Below are 27182 nucleotides of genomic sequence, written 5' to 3'. Positions count from 1 at the left end.
TTTTCTAGAAAGGACAACTAATTGAACATGATAAAGTGTAAAGTTAATTAACACCCTTAAATTTGTTGATTACTTTCACGGGATTATATTGTTCGTTGAGTAGCAGCTTTCTGTCCCAGCTGTCGCCTTTTTCTGCGAATGTCGCTGGTAAACAATAGAGACACCATAACAAGTCGTAAATGGTCCCTGTGACAGCAGCCCCTTGTGAGGCTGCATCTGTAGAAAATGATTAGAACAATTGCATTTTAAAGATGGCTCACATTGCAGCCCAAGTCCCATTGGTCCTCTTCTTGATCTCTTTTGATGGCACACTGGTTAAAACATTTAAGTTCTTTTGAGTAAATTAAGTGATTTACTATGTTTGGCTGTATATCAATGGAAGTGCTTTGGTGGCAATGTTTTTACAGTATTAAAGACAAATATAATTTGAATTGTACTTTTTAGTTTTCCATCTCTTCCCTCTTTGGATTTGAAGCCTTCTTTCTAATAGTCATAGAATTGAAAATGATCTCCTTATTTGTAACTTGGGGAGTAGTTCGTCTAAGTTATCAGCACCTGCATCATGGTTTATCTATCATAATTCTTTGGGTCAGCTTTTCAGTAAGGCTAAATTCCAAATTTCAGCTCTTTGCTACTGTTAGGTCAAAGACTTCGACATGTTTAAGCTGAATAAATTTACTTGTTATGTTTAAATTTTTTATAACATTTGTGTAATAGCTATATACCTTTCCAATGTATTTTTCATTTGAGTGTCAAAGTTAGTGTGGCCAGTGTTTTTATCACTGTTTTCAGATGAAGAAACCAAGATTGAGAGGTGTTATAACTTGTCCAAGAGGTGTGACCCTGCACTGTGATTTCTTTCCAAGTCTTTTAACTCAATCACGTTTTTCACTTTTAACTCTTCATAATAATGTCCCCATACATGTACACTTAGCTTATGCATATTTATGTAGCAGTAAGTGAAAATGCCATTACCACATGTAAAGAATCATGCTGCCCCAAAGTTGAGCTTTTAAAAAAGTAATTGACAAATAAAAATTGTATATATTGTGTACATGTTATAAAATATGTATACATTGTAGATTGGCCAAACTGAGCTAGTTAATTACCTCACATACTAACCATCTGTGTGTATGTATGTGTATGTGTGTGTTTGGTGTGGTGTGGTGAAGTTACTTAAAAATCTACTCTCAGTAATTTTCAAGATTACAATAAACACATTGATACTAAAAAGAGCTTTTTGATAAACTAGAAAATATTAAGTCTTAATGAGTCTTAATGAGTATTCTTGGTCATTTTATTAGCCATTGATATCTGCCTGCCTACTAAGAAGAAAATTAACATTTATCAGACACATGCCATGTGCTGGGTGCAAAGATTCAAACAGCTCATGACAATAAGGATCTTAATAAGACACACCAGAAAAATCATTGATTAGAGTAGTGTAAGTGCTTTATTAGAGATATCACCAGGAATGTTTTAAGAATAGAGAAAGGGGGGTCATGAAATACTTCTCAGAGTTGTCATGAGTTGAGTCTTGAAAAATAAGCAGGAGTTAGCCAGGCAAAGAAGGCAGAGAAGGGTATTTCATGTGAGGGAACAGCCCAAGATAGGCATGGGTGCATGAAAAATCATTGCACATTCTGGCCATTGCAAATAGTTTTCAGTGTGCATTGAGTGGTAGTTTTTGTTGCAAGGGTTAGATGAGGAGACCAGAGAAGTAATTAGGATTCACTGACAAGGAAAATAAAGATTTAAAAATCAGAGCTCATTTAAGGAGAGAAGAGAAAATTCATTGCTTCCTACAACTCAAGACAGAAGAGAGGGTACAGTGAGTTATGTAGTTCTCCTTTTTGCTGAAGCATAAATATACAGGTACTTCAGAAAGAATAACTTAATGGAGAAAAAATGGGAGGAACTTTGAGACTATATAAGAAATGCTGGCTGGGCGTGGTGACTCATGCCTGTAATCCCAGCGCTTTGGGAGGCCGAGGCAGGAGGATCATGAGGCAAAGAGATCGAGACCATCCTGGCCAACATGGTGAAACCCCCATCTCTACTAAAAATACAAAAAAATTTAGCTAGGTGTGGTGGCACGCGCCTGTAGTCCCAGCTACTCGGGAGGCTGAGGCAGGAGAATTGCTTGAACCTGGGAGGCAGAGGTTGCAATGAGCTGAGATTGTGCCACTGCACTCCAGCCTGGCGACTGAGCGAGACTCCATCTCAAAAAGAAAAGAAAAGAAAAGAAAAAAAAAGCATTTGCTAAGTAATAGTGAATAATGTTTTCAGTTGCTGGTTATTTTCATGTTAATGTATAACTTAAGCCTTGAGCCTGTTTTCATTCTTATATCAAATAAAACTGCCCAAAGATTAGAAGACAGATTAGCATAAATGTTAGAATGAGGTGATTTAAGTTTTACTTATTTTATCAGGTATAAGGCTAAGATTAGCCTGAAAAGGATATAAAGCAAGAACCAAGCTTCAATTCAGTTTATCTTGGGAAAAAAGGTCACTATTTTTGATGCAAAAATGTGAAAACATTGTTCATTACTTCATTTACTGTTCCTGCATGAAGTTCCAAATGAGAATTTTAAAAAAATATGTTAACTGAGTTCAAGGAAAATATATGCTTGCTCCCAAATAGAGTTTCCCAAGACTTCTAAGATACTCAGATCTATATTTGAGATTTGTTGTGAGATACTATGGTTTCTTTTTTATTGTTCTTAATACTGATTTTGTTTTCCTTTGAAAATTCGATTTCATTTTTTAATTGACAAAAATTGTATATATTTAGCATGTACAACATATTTTGAAAGATGTAAATATTGTGGAATGGCTAAACCGAACTAATTAACATATGCATTACCTCACATACTATTTTTGTGATAAAAGCACTTAAAATCTACTCTCAGCAATTTTCAAGAATACATTGTTATTAACTATAATCACCATGTTGTACAGTAGGTCTCTTGAACTTATTTCTCCTTATTTCTGATTTTCTAAAAGCTCTCTATTTTTTTTGCTCTGATAAGCAAACCCACATTGGTTGTGAAGAGGTGGAGTATTATGTGCATTTAGATAACAGGCAGAACTCAGCGTCTAATAAAAAGCATACCAGATTACTTGCTCAGTTCATGTTAAACTGCTCTGAACTAGATTCACAAATGGATTCAGAATACCTGTATTCTCGTCAGTTTTTATATGCCTACCTACAGTTGACAGCAAGAATATTACTCTTCAAGAACAATATCTTGTTTTTTCACCCCTTCTCTGAGAATTCATTATTCTTTCAATGACGAGGGTTGAAAAATGAAAGGAAAGGGGGAATCAGGATTTGGTGGCGATTGCCCTCATTCATCTGACACTTGGTATGTGATGCTACCTTTTGGCATTTTCTTCTGGTTATACATCTCTTTTCCCTAATTATATTTTGGACTTTTTGAGTGCAAAGACTAGGTTTTATATCTACCATGACCTTACGTTTTGGACTGTCTGTGATGGTCATATTTCAAGTAGTTTCTGAATATAACAGAAAACAAGTCCTTATTTTTGATTCAGCAAATATGTTTACTCATTGAATCTTTACACATAGCACAGAGATCTAGCAAGTTGTTAAAGGCACTGAATAAATATTTGCTGATGATATTTTTCCTCTTTGGACCTTTGTACAACTGTATGCCCTCTAATAGCATGAATCTGACTTTTTTATTAGCTATATGTATTTTCCTTATCCCTTCCCCCACCTCCATTCTCCAACTTCTCCCTCCCCCCAACCATCACAAGCACAAGATTTCAAACTCCTTGAGAACAAGGATTGTTTCTTCCTCATTCTCAGGGTTGAGGACCACTGAAGAATGGATCTCCAATGATCACATTTTTGATGTCAACTATAAGTAGGTGTGGAAGGGAAGAAAGAAGGCAGTTTAGCAAATGGAGTCCTCTATGATACTTTTTTTTTTTTTTTTAAGAGAGAGAGAGGCTGACTTAGAGGATTTGTGCTTAGATTTAAAAGTGCTTCTCCACTATAAGGCTTATTAAAATCAAAACAGACTACCACGAGAAGTGACAGATGTCTATCACTTTAAAATCAGGGTAGTCAGCTACCCATTTTGCATAGTTTGGGCATTTGCTTTTTCATTTATTTGTACAAATGAGTTCAATGTTTCTGATTCTAGTATTATGGGAGAGAAACACTAGAGACATCATCACAGGAAAGTGTTAGAAAAAGCACTAAAGGCAGCCACAAATATTTAGGCTTTTTAGAGTTAATGTAGTTACATGAGAAAATTTTCTTTTTTCTCATTTGGAACAATTTTTTTTGTACAAAGTAAAACATGCCATAGTTTTGTGTATTAATATAATAAATGTGGGAAAGTGGATGATTATGAACTTGAAAACCCAAAATTATCATAGAATTTCAAAAGCTTAAAAGGAATTCAGTGATAATTTTCTCTAACCACTTCACATCCTAGATGAAGAAACAGGGTGAGCAGCATTTAATGACTTGCTGGAATGATAGAAATGCTTTGTCTGTAATCCTTGGCCTCTTGTGCATATCTTGTGAGAGCAGTTATCACATGGTATTACAGTCGTTGTCTGTTTCCTTGAGACTTTCCTTCTCTCTTGCCTCCTGAGAATCTCTTATGTACTAGAGCTAGTGGATGTGAGTGAATGAGCCAACAATCACTGCCCTCATGGAGCTAGTGTTATTCTAGGGGATACAGACCAGAAACAAATGAAACTGTTAAAGAGGTGATAAATGCTATGAATAAAATTGAAGCAGGAAAAGGAGAGAGTGATGAGATGCTATTTTAGATTGTTAGGTTGAGTGGTCAGGGAAGGCCTCTCTGAAGAGGTGAATTTTGAACAGAGGCCTGAATGAACTAAACTATACCAGTCATGAGTATCTGGAGGAAGAACATTTCAGGCAAAAGGAATAGCAAGTTCAAGGCTTTGAGATGGGAACATACTTCACCTGTTTCAAGAACAGCAAGGAGGGCAAGGTGGCTGGAAAGCAGCAAGTGATGGGAAGAATGATACGAAATGAAATAGGAGAGGTAGCCCAGAGCCACATCACGTAGGGCTTTGTAGGACTTGGGATTTTATACTGAGAGGGATAGGAAGTCTTTGGAGGGTTGGGAATAGGGAACAAACATGAGCTGGGTGAACTAGATTTATACTTTAAAAGGATTCCTCTAGCTGCTATATGGAGAACAGACTACAGAGACAAGAGGAGAAGACAAATAAAGTAGGAGACTATTGCAGTAATCCAGGCAGGAGTTACCTGTAGCTCAGACCATGGTAGTAGGGATGGACAGTGAGAGAAGTGGCTGAATCACCAGTGTGTACCTTCTTAGGAGCAGGGACATTTGTGATTCATCCTTCACCCAAGGGCTTACCACAGGGCCTGATTCTCAGTAGGTGCCCAGTTAATTGTGTTGAATAGATAAAACAAATGCAGATTTCTTGTCTTTCCCATTCACTATGCTGCCAGAGAAAGATTTTGCAAGAAGTCTTCACAGTGATGTCATCTTAACATAGTGGCTGTAGACCACTAAAGTTCTTCTTGACCCGTGCCAGCCTACTTCTGTTATTTATAGGTGCAGCCCAAACCCGCTAATACTTAAAAAGAGAGGCTAAAATTATCCCAGAGAAGACAATGGCTTAAGTAACTAAATAGGAAAATGCCCACTTCACAAATTCAAGTTAAAAAGTAGTAAGCCCTTACATTTAAATAGCATTTTTAGCTGGTTACGGTGCTCATACCTGTAATCCCAGCACTTTGGGAGACCAAGGCAGGAGAATTGCTTGAGCCCAGGAGTTTGAGACCAACCTGGGCAATAAAGTGAAACCCCGTCTCTACCAAAAACAACAACAACAACAACAAAAACAAATAGCCAGGCACAGTGGCACATGCCTGTAGTCCGAGCTACTCGAAAGGCTGAGGTGGGAGGATTGCTTGAGCCTGGGAAGTTGAGGCTGCAGTGAGCTATGATCATCACACTCCAGCCAGGGTGACAGAGTAAGACCCTGTCTCAAAAAATAAATAAATAAATAGCATTTTTATTTTACAGCATACACTCACATATTCACAGCCAATCTATGAAGAAGTTATTAATACTTTTCCTGTTTTATACACTGAGACTCAGAAGTTAAATAATTTGTCACACAATTTGCCAGCAAGTGGCACATCCCCAAAACAAAATATAATATTTCCAGATCTTTTACCCTTTCTACCATGCTATTTATCAACCAACCATTTGTTGAGTATATCATGCACTGTAATAGATAATGGGGATGCTGGCAAGCCATGACCTCAGTGCTGACTTTGTAGGAAGTTTATAATGGAGGAATCAGACAAGAAAATCCAAGATTTTAATAAAGTATGATAAATGCTGTAATAGAATCAAGCACAGGGTGGATTTTGGTTTTGTATATATAATTAATAAAATATATGTAAAATAAGTATTTCTTCCAGTATTCTAGCAACTACCCGAGTATGCATTGTGTGTTTTTCTATTTTAGAAAATGGACTAGAATCAAAATGGCGTGTCATTGTAATAAATTTCTTCGTTTTTGATAGACATAAACATCTATACAATGTCTCCTGAAATCCATAAGCTGTCTTACACAGTTTTAGAGTCGCAGCTTTCTAGATATTCTTTCCTAAGTTCAAAATGGTTACATTTATTTCAGGATAATTTCGGTCTTTTTGTTTTGTTTTTGAGACAGGGTCTTGCTCTGTTGTCCAGGCTGGAGTGCAGTGGCGCGATCTCAGCTCACTGCAGCCTCCACCTTCTGGGTTCAAGCAATCCTCCGTCTCAGCCTCCTGAGTAGCTGGGACTACAGGTGCATGCCACCATGCCCAGCTAATTTTTGCATTTTTTGTAAAGACGGTTTCGCCGTGTTGCCCAGGCTGGTCTCAAACTTCTGGGCTCAAGCAGTCCACCAGCCTCAACCTCCCAAAGTGCTGGGATTACAGATGTGAGCCACCATGCCTAGCTAATTTAGGTCTTTTGCTGTGGGACTAGGCTTGATAGTGTTATATGATTAAAGGAATATGTATGAGAAGATAAGATTTGGTTCTGAGGTATGTCAAAACTTTAGAATTACCCATTTTAGTTAGATGCTTACTTTGGGATGTAGGTTATGATGAAGTCGGAAATAATTATGATACCACATCAATATGAGGAAAGAGTCAAACTACCACAGACCTCTGAATTAAAAGATAAATTATTCTTTCTTTTCTGGTCTTCTCTTGCTTAAGCAACTTATGTCTGCTTTTTAAAATATGTGTTTGAACAAGTGAGAAAGTACACCTGTCAAAAGACTAACTAGCTGAGAACCATTGTCAGCATTAATTTTTTTTTAAATAAATGACTCCAAAGCTATTTAGCAGTCTGTAATCTAAATACAAAGCAAAGCTATTGATCTATGATGGATAGTGCTGGATTTGCTTGTAAGCTTTGACTTAAATCATCTACTTAATTTCTCTAGGTGAGATCAACAGGATTAGGAGGAATGGTGGTTATATGGTTTAAATAAAAATGGCTAGAAATTGAGCGAAATAATTGTAAAACATTAATGGTTTACCATCTTGATAAACTAGAAACTAACAAAACAGCAGTCACTTTAACGTTATAAGAATGTTTGAATGACATAGATTGGCTAATTGAAAGCATTTTTTATAAATTGGGTTTTTGTATATAATCCAAAGTGAAGATATTGTGAAATGGTGTAATTTAACCATATGTGTGAGCATCTCAGGTTTTCATAACATGTGGGCACTCACTCTTCCAAGACTGTTTGGCTAGCATAATGCTGACTTTTTTTGGCTTTTAATAATTGGTTATGAATAGTATAAACTGTAAAATAGAAAGCTGTTTGATTTGACAATAGCAAAATATTCACAATTTGAATGAAATAGGTATCTCTTCACTTGGGCTTTTAAAAAACATATAAATACTGTATTACACTGAACACATTAAATTCAAAAGCAGGCCATTACTTGCAGCTGTCTAATGGCCAGATCTGATACATACTACAGACAATTACAGTTTCTTTGTTCTTACTGTACTGTAAAATAAGTTCTTCCACATACTTGCCTGGGAAGTTTTGAAAAATAAAGCCTAACTTGAAAATTATGAATCAAGATTTCTTTCAATATTAAAAACAGTAATAACGCTCTTGGTTTTATTTTATAGTTAATAAAAATTTAGATGAATGAAGCTTCTTCCTCTCCCTTTTAGGACAAGTCTAGATTATATTTTCTGTGCTAAATTGAAAGTTCTTTCTCCAATCATTAGAATGAATGAACATGCATTAAGCCTCTGTTAAAAGCTACTAAGGAGTAGTGAAGTCAGTGTTAAAGTTTATTTCTTCTTCTTGCTCATATCACTAAAAATAAATTGCCCAAAAGATGTATAGAAAGAAGGAAAAGAAAAATCAAATAATATTGAAAAGTACACATGATAATAATCAGTCAAAATAAGCAAAGTTTTCCTTGCCTTAAAAAAAGAATCTACCATCTGAAATGCCTACTTGTTTAAGGAACAAAGAGCCAGGTCTCCCTCTTTGTAGATCTCACTTATAGATAGTATTTGGAGAGTGGGTGAGTGAGCAAGAACCCCGAATCCAAACGTGGGCAGCAGACCTCTCTCTGGCTGCTCCTTTGCTGATCAGGGCCCAGGTAAAACTTTTTTTTGTATACTTTCTATAACTTAATAGGTTTCTTAGGAGAATAATAGATGCATGGGAATAATAACATTTACATTTTAAGTTCCCTTATCTGTTAGGCCATGATCGTGCCAAAATGATTAAGGTGAGTTGAGATTGAGAGTACAACTGAATCTGTATGTCTCTCTTGGTTTGTGATTAATCTGGGTGATACTTGATTGCTGAATATTTCTGTAGAGATTTAGAGTATCTTATACATGCCTGGCATAAATACAGATTGGAGGCAGGATGTTTTTAGTTGGTTTCTCTAATTTTATTATCTGCCTAAACATTTTAAGAAATATATTCTTTTGCTTCTATCCCTTTACCCCCAAATGATTCAGGTGTAGGAGCTGCACGATCTGGAAACCTCACATTTATGGTGGGAGGAGTTGAAGATGAATTTGCTGCTGCCCAAGAGTTGCTGGGGTGCATGGGCTCCAACGTGGTGTACTGTGGAGCTGTTGGGACTGGACAGGTAAGATTTTTACATTAATGACCTTGACTTGATGATGTAAAATTGACTAATGTTCCTTTCTCTTTCCTGACCATATTTTTATTCTTCTTTCTTCAACCTATGGATTCTTTGTTTGCTCAGATTTTAAAACATTTATTTGGAATAAATTAGTTTTGCATCATTCCTTGTGGGCTTAAGCAGACATCAGCCAATTTACTTATTTAAAAAACTTCCATTATTGGCCAGACGTGATGGCTCATGCCTGTAATCCCAACACTTTGGGAGGCTGAGACAGGAGGATCACTCAAGCCCAGGAGTTTGATACTAGCCAGGGAAACATAGTAAGACCCCATCTCTACAAAAAACAAAAAAATTAGTCGAGTGTGGTGACACACACTTATAGTCACAGCTACTTAGGAGGCTGAGGTGGGGGGATCACCTGAGCCCAGGGGTGGGGGATTGAGGCTGCAGTGAGCCATGATAGAGCCACTGCAGTCAGCCTGGGTGATAGAGCAAGAACCTATCTCAAAAAAAAAAAACGGGAAAAAAAATTCATTATTAGGATCTTGACATGTCTGTCATCCCAGCAGCTAGTGAAATCATCCTTAAAACTGCTCTTATTCGAAGTGCTTGTTTCTGAGTTGCTATTTTCCTCCATCTAATTTTGTAATTACAGTTGACCCTTGAACAACACAGATTTGAACTCCATGGGCCCACTTATACATCTATTTTTTTCCATAGATATATTGAAAATTTTTTTGAAGATTTGTGACAGTTTGAAAAAACAGATGAACCACATGGCCTAGAAATATCAAAAACATTAAAAGTTAGATCTATGTCATGAACGCATAAAATATATGTAGATAGATACTAGTTTATAAATATGCACAAATCTGTTATAAAGAGTTAAAATTTATCAAAGTTTACAAATATTTATAGACCATACATGGCACCATTTACAGTTGAGAGAAATGTAAAGATGCATTAAATCATAATAGCATAAAATTAACTGTAGTAATACTGTACTACTGTAATAATTTTGTGGCCACCTGTTGCTATTGCAGTGAACTCAAGTGTTACAAGTATTGGGCATAAAATGTCATGTGACACTAATCATCTTTGTGTGAGCGGTTCGTCTCTTTAGTAAATTGTGTATCATAGTAAAAATTGATCTCTTGGAATTCTCTTGTATTTTTTATCATGTTTAGTGCAATACCATAAACCTTGAATGACACCATGGGACCCATACAAAGTGCCACTAGTGATGCTGGAAGTGCTCTTAAGAAGCTGAGAAAAGTCATGACATTACAAGAAAAAGTTGAATTGCCTGATACATACCATGGATTGAGGTCTGCGGCTGCGTTTGCCCTCCATTTCAAGATAAACAAATCCAATGTAAGGACCATTGTAAAAAAAGAAAAGAATAGTCATGAACCCATCACTGCAGCTACTCCAGCAGGCTTGCACTTTTTGCAGAACATCTTTTTATCTCACATTGAAAATGCAGCTTTTATGTAGATGCAGGATTGCTATAGAAAGGCATACTTACATCTAATATGATTCAAGAAAAGTATGACAACTTAAAGCAAAAAGAAAGTGAAGGATCTAAAGCTGGAGAATTTAATGCCAGCAAAGGATGGTTTGATAATTTTAGGAAGAAGTTTGCTTAAAAAATGTCAAGAAATAGGCGAAGTAGCTTCTGCCAACCAAGAGACAGCAGACAGTTCCCAGGCGCCATTAAGAAAAAATCATTGAAGAGAAAGTATATCTGCCTGAATGAGTTTTTAATGCAGACAGAAGTGCCCTATTACAGAGAAAAAAAAAAGGATGCTCGAAGGACATTTATTAGGAAGAGAAGCAAGCAGCACCAGGATTTAAGGCAGGAAAGGATAGGCTAACTCTACTGTTTTGTACAAATGCAGTTGGGTTGATAATCAGGACTGCCCTTATCTATAAAGTTGCTAACTTCTGAGGCTTTAAGTGAAAAGATAAATACCAGCTGCCTGTCTTTTGGTTGTACAGCAAGAAGGCCTGGACGATGAGAACCCTGTTTCTGGATTGTTTCCATCAATGGCTTTGTCTCTGGAGTCAGGAAATACCTTGCCAGTAAGGGATTGACTTTTAAAGTTATTTTGATATTGGACAGTACCCCTGGCCACCCAGAATAACATGAGTTCAACACTGAAGGTGTCCAAGGGGCCAACTTGCCCCTAAACATAACACCCCTAATTCAGCCTCTAGAGTAGGGGATCATAAGGACCTTTAAGGCTCATTACACATGGTACTCTATGGGAAGGATTGTCACTGTCGAAGAAAACCCTGATAGAACATGAAAATCTGGAAAGATTACACCATTGAAGATGCCATTGTTATTGTAGAAAACGCCTTGAAGGCCATCAAGCCCCTAACAGTAAATTCCTGCTGGAAAAAACTGTCCAGATGTTGTGCAGGACTTCACAGGATTTATGGCAGGGCCAATCAAGGAAATCACTAAAGAGATTGTGCATATGGCAAAAAAGGTGGGGAGTGTATGAAGGCTTTCAAGATATGGATCTTGGATTAATTCAAGAGCTAATAGACACCACAGCAGAGTAATTAACAGAAGAGGCTTGATGGAGATGAGTGCTTCTGAACAGTGCCAGATGATGAGGAAGAAGATGTACCAAAAGCAGTGCCAGGAAACAAATTGAGATTAGACAGTATGGCAGAACGGTTCTGATTATTCAAGACTCCTTTCAACTTCTTTTACAACATGGACCCTTCTATGATACAGACACTGAAAATAAAGCAAACAGTGGAAGACGGATTGGTACCATACAAAAACGTTTTTAGAGAAATGAAAGAGCAAAAACATCAGATAGAAATTACAATTTCCATAAAGTTATCCGGAGTGTGCCTGCCCCTTCTGCCTCCCCTTCTACCACCTCCACCTCTTCTGCCTCTGTCACCCTGAGACAGCAAAGAGCAGCCCCTCCTCTTCCTCCTCATTATTAAGATGATGATCCACTTTCACTTAATGAATAATAAATATATTTTATCTTCCTTAATGATTCCCTTAGTAACATTTTTTTCTCTAGCTTGCTTTACCGTAAGAATACAATATATAATACATATACAAAATATGTGTTAATCAACTGTTTATGTTATTGACGAGGCTTCCAGTCAACAGTGGGCTATTAGTAGTTAAGTTTTTGGAGAGTCAAAAGTTATACATGGGTTTTTGACTGCACTGGGAGTTGGCACCCCTAACCCCCTCATCATTCAAGGGTCAACTGTACTTGCCATAGCTCTATTTGTAGTACAATCATGTAGCAATAACCCACGGACTTCAAATTTTTCTTGAAAAGCAAGTAACTTTCATTTAGAAGTATGAGGTGATTGACAGAGATGATTAAACAATACTGAACACTGAAATCGTTAGTTGTGTCCCTCCCCCTCCCAATACACACACACACACACACTCTCCTCTTAATGCTTTTATCCTGGTCACTAGGACTCTCTTTATCTCACTCGAGACTTGGTATTATCTTAGATATATTTATTGTCTCCATACTCTCGTCCAGTCAGTCTCCAAGCTCTATTACTTCAAGTTACTCTCATTGTTGACCTTCATTTCCATTCAACACAGGACCTGGTCCAAGCCTTTCTTTCAGTGTCTCACACCTAGTTTACTGGTCAGGGGGCCTAATAGTCTCTGAATATCAAATTTACCACTCTGTCCAACATCATAACCCAGACCAACTCCATCAAGATACTTGTATCATCATAGTGCTTCCCCATTCTGAAACTGTGAATAGATCCCTATTTCCTACCGTGTCAAATTTTAACTCTCCACCCTAGCTTTCATAGCTGACATGTTCTTGCCCCAGTCTTAACGATCAAATTTCTCACCATTCCTTAAAACGCAGGCATATTAAACAATTTTCTTACTGATCTCCAGCAACATCCCATGTTCTTAAATATTTAATCCTTCTTATATATTTACCCTTCGCCCCGGATCTCCTTCTTTGTCTTTCTTGTCTGTTTAAATCCTGCCTTGGCCTCCTAAAGGATGATTTCAGGTTCCACTTCCTCTCTGTTCCTGCCTTCAGTGGTCTTGTTGCTGTGAACTCCTATCTCTTATAGCCTCTACCTTACAATTCACCACTTGTTTTTGTTGCCTTTTCATACAGCATATTACTCCCATTTCCCAATTAGATTGTAAGTTCCATCCCTTAAAGAGCAGTTGTGCCCTATAGTGCTGAGCCCATAGTAGCTATGTGGAAAATAAATTTTCACATAGGCAAATTTATTACCTAGTGGAGGAGACCCGCAAGTCTGCTCTGGGATAGCATGTGAGGTTCAGAGGGAGCCATGCTGCATCAGGTTCTCTTCCCCACTCGAGAAAATCAACAGTTGAATGTTATTTCTTTTAGAAAGCAGCCCCTGGAATTGGGCAAGGAAAAACGTCCTGTGAGTTATACCTTGAAAATACAGATATTTAATATGTACTCAATTTATTTTCAGGCGGCAAAGATCTGCAACAACATGCTGTTAGCTATTAGTATGATTGGAACTGCTGAAGCTATGAATCTTGGAATCAGGTTTGTTGAATAGTACGTTTTTATACTAACATTTTTATAGGCTTTCCTATTTGATTTTCTGATGTTAAAAAAGTGATATTCATGAGAGATAAATGAGTTGATCCAATAACATTCTGAAAGTACTTCATTATTGAACTTTAATAGACTTTGCTTATTGGACAAGCAATAGGACCCAGGAGAGCATAAATACTCTTTGCCATAGCCATAAAATGTATTGCCTGTGCATTTGAAGTTGTGCATTTGAAGTTATATTATCCTTTTTATGTGGGACCCCCATTTCTTCTATTATGTTGAAATACAAGAAACATTTTTCTATAAAATTTAAACATACTTTGGCAATGTTGGGACAAATTTGTATAAGACATGGTTTTAGTGTGTAGTGAATTCAAGTGGTATGCTACCATGTGACTAGTTTATGTACCTTTTAAAAATATAGTCCCCCAAATCTGCACTAAAAGTGTTCTTGGTGGTTCATTCTCAGGCTAAAAACTGGATAGCATTCATAAAGATGCAATTCATATGCATAACTCTTTCATTTTATTTTGCCTGTGGTTTAGTTACTTTGCATTCGTATGTATCTTTCTATTAAAATGGCATACTTTGCTTAAAGTGATTCAGGAATTCTGTTTTTCCTATGGATGATCATCTTTTAAGTGCTTAAGGTTAATGTCTTAATTTTAGCCTTTAATCTTTTGGGTTAGTAATGCTACATATGATTAATCACCTAATTTTTGAATGTTTTATATTTCATGAAAATAATAAATATACATTTCTTACTTTAGAAAATGCTTAATGAGCAGGATGCTTTACTCAGTTGCTTTCATCACATTCCCCAAAACTGCTTACCAAATATATCACAAAACAGAATAGTGTTTCATACCATAGCTTTTGATAAAAGTAATAAAAAGAGCCAACATACTTGAGATATTTTTGAAAACACAGTAATGGATTCACATTTCCTCTTAATTACCATATCAAGATGCTGTTGTTTTATTGAATTGCCCTTGTCTCAGATGTTTAACTATCTTGACCTATTAAGTTGTCATGTTGTAATTGAGATAAAAGAGGAATTTGCTTTGCATCAGCACTAATTGGTTTATCAATATCATGTACCATTTACATTTTAAAATTGAATGTCCATAAGATGGTAAAGCATGTCTGTACAGAGCCTTAATAAAAGTGGTAGTATATAGGGACCTTTTCAGAGTGTTATGTTTGTATTGTGGCCAGTTTTAGGATATGGGTCACTTATTATAATTGAAAAACTGGTTACTAGTAACTTGTTTTCATGTTCATTCTCTAGACTAATTTCATGGAAGAGGAAAATGTACATTTCTGGAACATAAATTGCATATACAATTAATTGGTGTTGACACCAGGATTGGTATGCATATGTATGTTTAGAATTTTATTTTTATTTTTCTGGATATAAATGATTATATAAAGTAAAAGGCTGGATGAACCTAGGTTATACTGTACTACAGCTTTCCCTCTTTGCCCATTGACTCTGTGCTTCTCACCTTGAGCATCACTGGACCAGGATGTTCCTTAGTCATAGTGATGCATCCTCTGGCATTTCTTGAATAATTTTCCTGTCAGAACTCTTACTATAAGATGATCATTTCACCTTCTAAAATGAAGTTTTGTATAGGCTAAGTGCTTGTGGAAGTTCTACTGCAAACACCAGCTACAACTGTAGGCAATACAATAGAATACGAGGTGTACAATGAAGTAAAAACCATTGGCTACTTGTAGTGGGTTTGTTTTCAAGGAGAAAATGAAAAGTGATAAAAAATAGACATGTAAGAGAGCAGAAGCAATTAATAGAGTTTCCCTTATTTTTGGCTCTGACCAACTATGACAAAATTGTTATTTAGAAATATGAAACTTTTAAATCTTTCGTTTTTCTAAAACTCTACATATATACTGATATATATAACATAAAATATATTCTAAAAGTCTGAACACAAGGCAGAAACTCACTAGTTGTACTTAACTGTTAAAAATAATTTATAAGTTTCTAGTGTTTCAGATTATGCCAATGAATTGCTTATTTTCATAACATGAGGATTTTATCACTTTATCTTACGAAGATTCTCAGTGGTTTAAAGACCCTAAAAATGAATGCTTCTGCTATTGTCTTTTCTTCACGGTTTACAGACACGGTTTAAAGTGACAGGATTGTTCTCTAATAGAGTATAGACAGCGGCCACGATTTATTGAGCTTTGCAAGGTGAAAGAGAAAATTGGCATCAGCAAGCATAAATTCCCAAGTAGTAAATTCCCACAAAGTAGTATAGCATCAAAATGGTGTAGCCACATTTATATTCTGCTCACTCTGAAGTGAAATTTTTTCAGAGTATTAATGTCAACATTTACAAATTGAGTCACCCATTCCTGTGAAGTGATCATTTCTGATTAATTTTATTCTAAGTCAGTGGTTTTTCTGGAACACTGTTCCCCTTTTTTAAAAAAATTGAAGAATAAAATCTTACAGTTTAAAATTCTTATTGACCCTATGCTCTTTTACAGTGAGTCTTTATGGATGTTAGCAAAATTTTTAAATGTTGTTAAAAAAAAAAAAAGTAAAGAGTAAAAAATATATCTCAATATATTTTGAGATTCCTTTTTTATTAGACCTTTCTGCTTTCTAATTGGATTCCTACATAGGCATTAGAAGCATAGTTTTATGGTCCTGAAAGTACCCTACTTGTATTAGAGAGGTTTTGTTCCTGTGTATCACATAGAAATAACATTGATGATGTTTTGTTGTTTTAAATTACCAGCTCCACTGGAAATTGATTTAAAAAAATTTTTTTTGGTGGTATAACAAGTTACTTGCATTGCCAACCAGGCCCAGGCTCCTCCAGCAACCACTGTATTGTCTTCCGCCAAAAGAAGCTTGAAGCAGCTGAACTTCTGGAAAGCTGTTCAAGATGAGAACTTTCCCTCCAATGTAGTTTTGTTAATAGTTTCTTGCATACTGCCCTTAGAAGATGTTGCTTTTGCATTTATGTGATGACTGGAGCCTTAGTTGTTTACCCTAATAAATATAACAGATGGCAAAGGTTTGTAATTTGTAAATGGCCAAAAAGCTTGTTCTTTGTATGTATCTATACTGTCTGGTTTTACATAAGAACAAAACAAATTATGTCACTAAACTGGGATGTTTGTGTCACAGGAACAGATCTGGAAATGAAACATCTAAGACCATGTCAATCCAAATCATTCACTTATCCATCATATAAATTTCTTAATAAACTCATAAAATGCCATCGTACTGGCTAGTTGTTGAGTATTAAGTTTACCACCTACTTAATAGTCAACTACTAGCCAGTACGATGGCATTTGGGCATACATGTAGGTCTGCATTCAAGCTGTCCGACAGACTTAAGCTTTTCTCATTTATAAAATGACAAAAGTAATTACATCTATCCACTGGGTTGTTGTGAAGATTAAGTGAGTTAATCCATATAAAACTTATTAAATAGTTTCTGGCACATAGTAGGTGTCGATATGTGGTAATGATATTTGTGGTTGTGGTGAGGTGGTTATTGTTTGAAATTAAATTGTACTTTAATCTTTTTCTTCCTAACATGTCTCACTAGCTGGCATTACATATTTGTTTGTCTGTTTATTACCTGTCTTCCCATCTAGAAGCTCCATGATGGGAAATGATTTGTTTACTCATTGCCATATCTTAAGAATATACCTGGCAGGTATTAGGCACCCAGTGAAGATTTGTCAGATAAATAAGGAGAGGAGGGAGGAGGTAGGGGAGTGAGTGAGTGAGGGGATAAGATATGGCACTTCTCTTGCCAAAGGTAAAAGTTATCCAGGTGGGTCTTAACTCAGCCCTCCTGGCAGACAGGCACAGCCTCCTCTTAGCTTCCTTCTTACTGTCTCCTTTGCTGCACGTGTAGCACTTGGATATAGCAGATCTGAGTAAACGTTGATGGATAAGTGATTGATTAATTAAAATTGACATGGTCTTAGATGTTTCATTTCCAGATCTGTTCCTGTGATACAAACATCCCAGTTTAGTGACATAATTTATTTCGTTCTTATGTAAAACCAGACAGTATAGATTACTCGCAGATAATATAAACAAACATTTTTGGCCCTTAAAGTCTTGGTTACAATGAAGGCAAATGTTTAATTTTTTAAATTTTTTTGCAGTTTATGCATTATTTTTACTTCTTCCAAACCTCATTTAAAATTCTTGTTTTAGAGGTGAGTAGATTTGACACAGTGACGTTTGAGACGCATTATATATGCAGTCAGAGCGATGAATTCATTGTTTATATCAGAGAACATTCCAGCAATTGTAAAGCCACATGCATGCACGCATGCACTCTCGAACCACATCCAGTGGCAAGTTATTATGGGGACTGACAGACTGTCATTCTTTTGATGGCTTGAGCTGTATATCTTCTGAACAGCAATGGGGCTCTTATGCAGAAAGTATCATATGTTCCCAGCCAATTTACAGGGAAACAGCAATAACATTTTATCATGGTTGAGAGCCCAGTAGCTGCTTCCTATTAAACTTGCCCTTTCAGATACCTGTCTTGGATTAATTTGTTGATTTCGAATGGAAACTCAGTCTTCTCCAGTGAAGCATGACGTTCTAGGATAGACTCTGAATGACAATTACTGTGTAATCTAGCTGGTTTCAGACCATTACAAGCCTTGGGCACAGTGGAAAACAGAGGACTTCAGTAACTGATTTTAATATCGTGTCTAATTTTAACTGTCAGTTATGTATGTGCCAGAGAACGAATCCTCAGAAAGATGAAATGCAAAACACTTCTAACTTGCTCGTTTTAATGATACACTTTGCTGTGGGTGGGGGCAGGGGGAGGGAAGTGGAGAGGGAATAACTATCTCCTGAAGGGAATCAGCACGGTGGGGAAGCATCAGATTTGAAAAGTGAGAATGAAACAACTGCCACCTGATTTTTTGTGTGTGCCCCTCAGGATGCTTCTAAATAGTAATGTGTTCACCAGAAAGGGTTTCCATCAATCAATACCAGTACTTTTCCTTGAACATTCAAGAAAAATGTAGGGTTTTACAAAGTTAGGATAATTAGCTTTGCTCACCATTTTGTTGAATATTATAGAAAAGAGTGAATTTCCTTAGCTGTAAAAGCTCTTGTGAGCTACTACTGAGTGTAACCTGGTAGATTAGAAAGAAGGAAGGAATTCTGCTGCTTTAAATGTGATGAACCATCTTAAAAGATCTAAGTTAGGAAGCCCTGAAATTATATTTCAAATGGAGGGAGAAAGCGACGTTTTGGAGTCTTTAAAAGTATTTTCTCCTTATGGAGCATATTAGATGTATGCATTCTTGAACATTTGTACTCTGCAGTTATAGCAAATTAACTAATTGTTAATTTGTGATTTTACTTTTCACAATTATTCCCTAAGCACACTGGCTTTATCTTTTCCTAAGTGATATACTACAGTAGCATACTGATAGCCTAATCTTATTTAAAAGGAGAAAGCAAGCATCAGTAGCATACTATGCATGCAGTCAACTTGGATCTTTATAAAAGAATGAATGAAACTGTTGGGTTTCTCTCTGGGAATCTACAGTTGAACAGAATGAATGATAGCCAGTTTAGACTGAATTTCTGTATCTGTTATAATCCTTAGTAAAATCCATCACTATAACATGGGCCACCATATGAATTCAGATACATGATATGCCACATAGCAGTCTGGGAACCACAGCTACCCCTTGAAAGCCTGATTACATAACAGTTGTATTATGTGGTAATTCCATACATATTTTTGGCTGTTAGCCTCAGCCCCCTGCTCTAGCATCTGAAAAAATGTTTTATTGGCCATGATATTCAGATTTTGAAATAAACAGGCATGTGTTTCAGACACACAGAGTAAACAATCTGAGCGTGCCAAGATGCACAGTTTGTTTAACATTTACATAAGTGTCTCTTTTCAGTGTTTTTTTTATTTTCTGGAAGAGGTTGGTTTTAAGAAAAAGCAGAAAGCTTTTATGACAATTGTTTCATAATGGCTCTGTGTATGAAAGAAACCAAATAAATTGCTAGGAATAAAGTTTTATTTGAAACTTGATTCAGTGATACTTAGCAAAATTGTGCTTCCCAAACTGCATTATATCTTTAGAATCCAAGTAATGGAGCATTTTGATTCTATTATTTTTTCTAGGGTCCACATTGAACAGCCGTTTATGCCATCAGCCCAGTGATAGAACAAATGATGTTTCCGCTTGGGCAAGCTTTGTTTTATCAGGATCAGTAACCTTATCAGCAGTTGACCCAGAACTATAATGCATGTCTCTGAATAGATAGCATATGTCACAACTCTGTGCAGACTTGCTTCATAAGCAAGATTGTCTAATAAAGATTTAATAAATAAGGAAAAGTTTGCAGCAGAAAAGTCTTCTTTTATAATAACTTTTCTTAAGCTCGTTTACAGCTCCTGGCTCATCTCTTGCATTTATTCTCATAAAAACTAAAGGAATAAACATACATATAAATGCATTCACACAGACTCCCATGATGCATCGTTTATCTGTCAGTATTTCTTTCTGAAATATATCATTTGTGGGTAAAGAATGTAGAATTTAAATTATCATATTGTTTTAAGGTTCTTATGTGACACATAAATGTAGTAATGTCCAAAGACTAGAAAACCCATGAGTGTGATAAACCAACAATATTTTTATGCAATTGTATATTATTTTTTCTTAATAATAGGATAACATAGAAGGTTTTCTCTAAATGCAAAATGGTCCTGGCTCAAAAATATTCTTATTTAACCAGTAGTGTTTAGTACTCTATAATTCAAAATTGGATTCTTCACTCTTGTATCAATCTGCTTAGATTTTAGAAGACATATAATAAATGGAGAGAGAAGATGGAGCATCCCCATACATAAATAAGTCACGCACGACGTGTACATTTTGACACTTAACACTTCTTTTCTTTGACCTTTGACAGGTTAGGGCTTGACCCAAAACTACTGGCTAAAATCCTAAATATGAGCTCAGGACGGTGTTGGTCAAGTGACACTTATAATCCTGTACCTGGAGTGATGGATGGCGTTCCCTCGGCTAATAACTATCAGGGTGGATTTGGAACAACACTCATGGCTAAGGTATGGTAAATGTAGACACTAACCAAGAGAGAAGGAAAAATGTTTCATGGTCCAATAACACCTTCCTTCTCTTTCTCTTAATAAAGCATATGTCTCAGGTAAGAGGCAAAATTACTAGAATATTCACTCTCACTGAAAATGAGTAAAAACCTAACTTAGATGAAAGTCCTTATCTTGTTCATTTTTATTCCTGGCCTTTTGGTTGAGAAGAATGGGCCAGACCATGTGTGTGTGTGTATGTGTGTGTGTGTGTGTGTGTGTGTGTGTGTGCGCGCACTTAGGTTTGTTTATATGAGCCGGTAAAATTTCGTTCACCATAAATTTATGTTAATTTACCAACTTCTTAAATGAGAACTGAGAATTTTCTCATTGTTAATAATACACTGGCAGTGCATATATGCATCACAAAAGGAGAGAGGATTTTCCCATTGATAATAGATTTCCAAATACATCTTCCTGCTTTAAGATTTTAATATATGGATTTATATATAAAAACTAGTTAAGTCATTGGAAAAGCAAACTGTCATCCTTCTCTTATTTGAGATCTCAACTTTAGAAAGTCTGTGTTCTCAACTACAGAAAATAATTTTTAGACCAGCTAACTTTCAGATTTCTGCAGTGCTTATTTTCTCCCAGTTGAGGGTTGGTTTTTGTTTGTTTGTTTGTTTGTTTTTCCTGATTAAAAAGTAAGAATACGGCCAGGCGCGATAGCTCATGCCTTTAATCCCAGCATTTTGGGAGGCCGAGGTGGGCAGATCACCTGAGGTCAGGAGTTCGAGACCAGCCTGGCTAACATGGTGAAACCCAGTTTCTACTAAAAATAAAAAAAATTAGTCGGGCGTGGTGGTGCGTGTCTGTAAGCCCAGCTACTCGGGAGGCTGAGGCAGGAGAATCGCTTGAACCTGGGAGGTGGAGATGGCAGTCAGCTGAGATAGTGCCATTGCACTCCAGCCTGGGCGACAGAGCGAGACTTCGTCTCAAATAGAAAAAAAAAGAAAAAGTAAGAATACATATACCTAGATACCACACAAGCATACCTTAGAGATATTGTGGGTTCAGTTCCAGACAACCACAAGTCACACAAATTTTTGGGTTTCCCAGTACATATAAAAATTATGTTTATACTATGCCATAGTCTATTAAGTGTGCATTAGCATTATGTCTAAACAATATACGTATCTTAATTTTAAAATGCTCTACTGCTAAAAAAGCTAACAATTATCTGAGCCTTCAGTGAGTCATATAGTCCTTTTTTGCTGGTGGAAGGTCTTGCCTTGAGGTTGATGACTGCTGATTGACCAGGGTGGCGGTTGCTGAAGGTTGGGTGGCTATGACAATTTCTTAAAATAGGACAGTAATGAAGTTTAAGTTTACTGCATTGATTTACTCATCCTTTCACAGAAGATTTATGTGCTACTGTTTGATAGCATTTTACCCACAGTAGAACTTCTTTCAAAAACGGAGGCAATCGTCTCAAACCCTGATGCTACTTTATCAACTAAGTTTGTGTAATATTCTAAATTCTGTCATTTCACCAGGAGTAGATCCATCTCAAGAAACCACTTTCTTTGCTCATCCATAAGAAGCAACTCCTCATCCCTTCAAGTTTAGCACAAGATTGTAGTAATTCAGTCACATCTGCAGGCTCCACTTCTAATACTAGTTCTCCTATTTCCACCACGTCTGCAGTGACTTTCTCCATTGAAGTCTTAAAGGCCTCAAAGTTATCCATGAGCATTGGAATCAGCTTCTTTCAAACTCCTGTTAATGTTGATATTTTGACCTCCTCCCATGAATCACAAATATTCTTAATGGCATCTAGAATGGTGAATTATTTTCATAAGGTTTCAGTTTACTCTGCCCAGAGCTGTCAGAGGAATCACTATATATGGTAGCTATTGCCTTATGAAATATTTCTCACATAAGAGTTGAAAAATGACTCTTTGATCCATGGGTTACAGAGTGGATGTTGTGTTCACAGACATGAAAACAACATTAATCACCCTGTACATCTCCATCAGCACTCTTGGGTGACCACGTGTACTGTCAGTGAGCAGTCATATTTTGAAAGGAATCTTTTCTTCTGACCAGTAGGTCTCAACAGTGGGCTTAAAATAAATATTCAGTAAACCATCCCATAAACAGATGTGCTTTCTTCTATACTTTGCTGTTCCATTTGTAGAGCACAGGCAGAGTAGATTCAGCATAATTCTTAAGGGCCCTAGGATTTTTGGAATTGTAAGTAAGCATTGGCTTCAACTTCAAGTCACCAGCTGCACTGGCCGTTAACAAGAGGGTTAGCCTGTCCTTTGATGCTTTGGAAACAGACATTGACTTCTCTTTAGCTGCGAAAGTCCTAGATGATATCTTCCAACAGCAGGCTGTTTCATCTACACTGAAAATCTGTTGTTTAGTGTGGCTACCCTCATCAGTGATAGCTGGATCTTCTGGATAACTAACTTCCTGCAGTTTCTCCATCAGCACTTGCTGCTTCACCTTCCACTTTTATGTTATGGAGATGGCTTCTTTGCTTAAACCTCATGAACTAATCACTACTAGCTTCACACGTCTTCTGCAGCTTCCTCACCTCTCTCAGCCTTCACAGAATTGAAGAAAGTTAGGGCCTTGTTCTGGGTTAAGCTTTGGTTTAAGGGAATGTTTTGGCTGGTTTGATCTATCCAGACCACTGAAACTTTCTCCCTATCAGCAGTAAGGCCGTTTCACTTATCATTCATGTGTTCACTGGAATAGCATTTGTAATTTTCTTCAAGAATTTTTTCTTTGCATTCTACTGTTTGTTTTAATGGGCCTGCCTTTCAGCCTGTCTTGATTTTCTACATGCCTTCCTCACTAAGCTTAATCATTTCTAGCTTTTGATTTAAAGTGTGAGACAGCTGACTCCTCCTTTCATTTGAACACTTAGAGGCCATTGTAGGGTTATTAATTAGCCTAATTTCAATATTTTGTGTCTCAGGGAATAGGGAAGCCTGAGGGGTAAGAGAGAGCGAGCTGCCATTCAGTGGCCGGGCAGTCAGAACACATGTGTACCACATTTATCGATTATGTTTGCCATCTTATGTGCGCTTTGTGACACCCCAAAACAGTTTCAATAGTAACATCAAAGATCACTGATCGGCTGGGCGCAGTGGCTCTTGCCTGTAATCCCAGCACTTTGGGAGGCCGAGGCAGGTGTATCACCTGGAGTTAGGAGTTTGAAACCAGCCTGGCCAACATGGTGAAACCCCGTCTCTACTAAAAATTAAAAAAAAAAAAAAAAAAGCTGGGTGTGGTGGTGGCACATGCCTGTAATCCCAGCTGCTCAGGAGGCTGCGGGAGGAGAATTGCTTGAACCCGGGAGGAGAATTGCTTGAACCCGGGAGGCAGAGGTTGCTGTGAGCCAAGATTGCGCCACTACACTCCAGCCTGGGCAACAGGAGAGAAACTCCGTCTCAAAAAAAAGTGTCACTGATTGCACATCACCATAACAGAAATAATAGTAATGAAAAAGTTTGAAATATTGTGAGAATTACCAAAATGTGACAGCTGCATGAACTGGGCACATGCTGTTGGAAAAACAGTGCTGATAGACTTGCTCAATGCAGGATTGCCACAAACCTTCAATTATTAAAATACAAAAACAAACATGCATTATCTGTGAAGCATGATAAAGTGAAGCACGCTAAGACAAGATGTGCCCATATTTGGCTTACTCTCCCTCATTCCCCATGACGTTTGTTCATTCTGCTTCTTGAATATGCCTTGAATTCATCCAGCTCCCTCCTCCCCAGCTAGCTGTACCTTGGCTGAGCCTCGTTTGTGTTGTACTACAAATACATCTTAACTGATCTTGTCTTTCAGCCTGATCTTCTCCAGTTTATTTTCCATATCAAAGCAAGAGTGAGCTTTCTAAAATGTAAAATCCTGATTGTGTCACTTCTCCTTTGAAGCTTTTGTAGTTTCAGTTACTTGGAGATTAAAGTCCATCCCTGCAACTTGTCTGACAAGCCCCCAGATGCCTTGGCTTTTGCTTGCCTCAACCAGACTGATTTTCTTTCCCATCCCCCTCTCCTTGCTTTCATCGTGCTGAACTCACTTCTCCCTCTTGTTCTGTCTCTTGGAAACCTTCACATTTGCTGTCCCATCTGCCAGGATCATTCTTCCTTGCCCACCACCTCCCTGCCACCCCCATGTTTTCACCTGGCTCCAGGTCTGTGCTTCACTGTCTTCTTTTTCTTCACCTTTCCCAGCACCCCAGACCCTGCTTCCTTGGATCCCGTGATAGTACTCCTCCTATCCAATTATACCATGCTTATTTAATTGTCTTTCTCCTTAACACAATGTGAGTTTGGGTGGGCTGTGGCTGTTTTGCTCATCATTTTATCCCAGCTTCTGGCACATTGTCAGCACACTTCAAATATTTATTGGATGAAGTAATATTTGCAACTGTATTTCCTGTTTTGCAGTTTTATTTCTCCTTGTTTTCATTTAAGAATTTTTTTTAAAAAATTTATGTCTTAAAGATTTCCACAGATAAGATTACACAGGGAAATTTTTTTTCTTCAAATCTGTGGAACAAAACAAACAGGTATTGTGGAAGGTGGAAAAATCAAAGAGACACTCAGAAATCAAGGTTTCTTGTCTGGAGCAGTTTTGCAGTTATATGAAAGCACTTATTTAAAAATGTTAACTTACCATAGTATTTATAAGTATCTTATTTTTTCAGATTACATTTTTCCTTCTTTGAAACCAAAACATAAAGAACCACAGTTCCAAAGAGCCTTTATCACCAGTCTCAACGTGTTCTCTCCTCCTGTTTGATTTAGGATCTGGGATTGGCACAAGACTCTGCTACCAGCACAAAGAGCCCAATCCTTCTTGGCAGTCTGGCCCATCAGATCTATAGGATGATGTGTGCAAAGGGCTACTCAAAGAAAGACTTCTCATCCGTGTTCCAGTTCCTACGAGAGGAGGAGACCTTCTGAGTGTGCCCTTTGGCCATGGACACTGTTGGGAACCAAACTCTGTCTCGGAGCCTCCTTTTAGCTCACTCCACAAGTAAATGGATTTAATCAAAGGTCACCTATCTGCTTTTGATTGTCTAGGTCACAGTAATCCCTAGGATTTTTCACCCATTTTTAACCGCTTATTCTTTTTGTCTTTTTAACAAACATATTATCCGAATTTTTTTTCTGCAAGCCACTGATAGTCTCTGCTAACTAGCTGAATTGACCTTTTTACAAAGTTTGATCCCCAAGCATCCTCAACTAAATCATTGAATACTTCAATCAGGATATTATCTGCTTTACTTTACAAATAAAACCAAATCTTTTGTCAACAGGATGAAACCCATCTTAAAGGAAAGAAAAGGAATTGGTGTGAAGAGAGAAGTTAGAGAAGGGAAATGCAGTGAATTACTATCTGTGTCCATCAGGAAGTTTGTCCTGTTAACCAAATGGTTACTGCACTACCAGGGTTACTGGTTTATTTTCCAGGGAGCTGATAAAGCAGGAGAACTGTTGCTGCATGTTTTCTATTTGGACTCCGTCACAATATGGTAGGATATCCCTCACCAACTCCCGACACTCAGCAGACTTGTTTTTATATTTTTTTCTTTCTTGTACATTCTTACTATGTATTTTTTGACTTAAGAATGACATCTTTAGACCCATTTCAGAGCCAATGATGATATTTGCTTTAGATAATTATTATATTATTATAAATATAGCCATATTATTTTGAATTCAAATAAATTTCTATACTGGTAATACTTTCTTGGTGTTTTTGTTTCTTCCCCATCATTTGGTGAACTAATGTTCTGACAAACTGATGTTCACACTAATGGGGAAAGGATGGGAAGAAAGAGAAAGGAGGGGAGGTCGAAAGGAACAAAGCTCTGAGTTGGCCAGTGGCAAGCTAGTGTTTTGCTGCTTTACCTGAATCCTTATTGAGTATTCATTTAAATGTTTTTTAGGTCATCAGTTCTCTAGGAATTCAGCCAGCATTAAGTGTAACATGCCCCGATATGGAGCACAGTCACCACTTTTCCCACCTCAGCCTCTAGAAACATTCCAGGTAATAGACCTAGACACCAAATTTGGCAGAAGTATTACTACTTTCATCATTTTACTGGTGATAAAAAATTCCAGGCACTGTTATAAGTGCTGGGGATACAGTGATGAACAAGACACAAGATTTCTGCCCTTGCAGAGCATAAGTTCTGGTGTCTCATGTGTTTGTGACAGACAAGAAATATGTATTTTTCAGATAAGAAGAACTAAAAAGAAA

At 37.1% G+C, this 27182-nt stretch overlaps 1 protein-coding gene across 1 annotated transcript in view; it reads left to right on the top strand.

Moving 5' to 3' along the window:
- The window catches only part of HIBADH (3-hydroxyisobutyrate dehydrogenase), a 137352-nt gene extending 110690 nt beyond the window's left edge, over positions 1-26662 (top strand). Inside the window, exons 5-8 of the mRNA XM_004045229.5 lie at positions 9060-9193; positions 13679-13755; positions 20741-20897; positions 25721-26662. Coding sequence (XP_004045277.1) covers positions 9060-9193; positions 13679-13755; positions 20741-20897; positions 25721-25879 — 527 coding nt within the window. The 3' untranslated portion in view covers positions 25880-26662. The remainder of the gene's footprint in view (positions 1-9059; positions 9194-13678; positions 13756-20740; positions 20898-25720) is intronic.
- The last annotated feature ends 520 nt before the right edge of the window (positions 26663-27182 follow it).

This window comes from Gorilla gorilla, chromosome 6, assembly GCF_029281585.2.
Source record: "Gorilla gorilla gorilla isolate KB3781 chromosome 6, NHGRI_mGorGor1-v2.1_pri, whole genome shotgun sequence".
NCBI lineage: Eukaryota > Metazoa > Chordata > Mammalia > Primates > Hominidae > Gorilla > Gorilla gorilla.
This window is presented reverse-complemented; position numbering and strand designations above follow the sequence as displayed.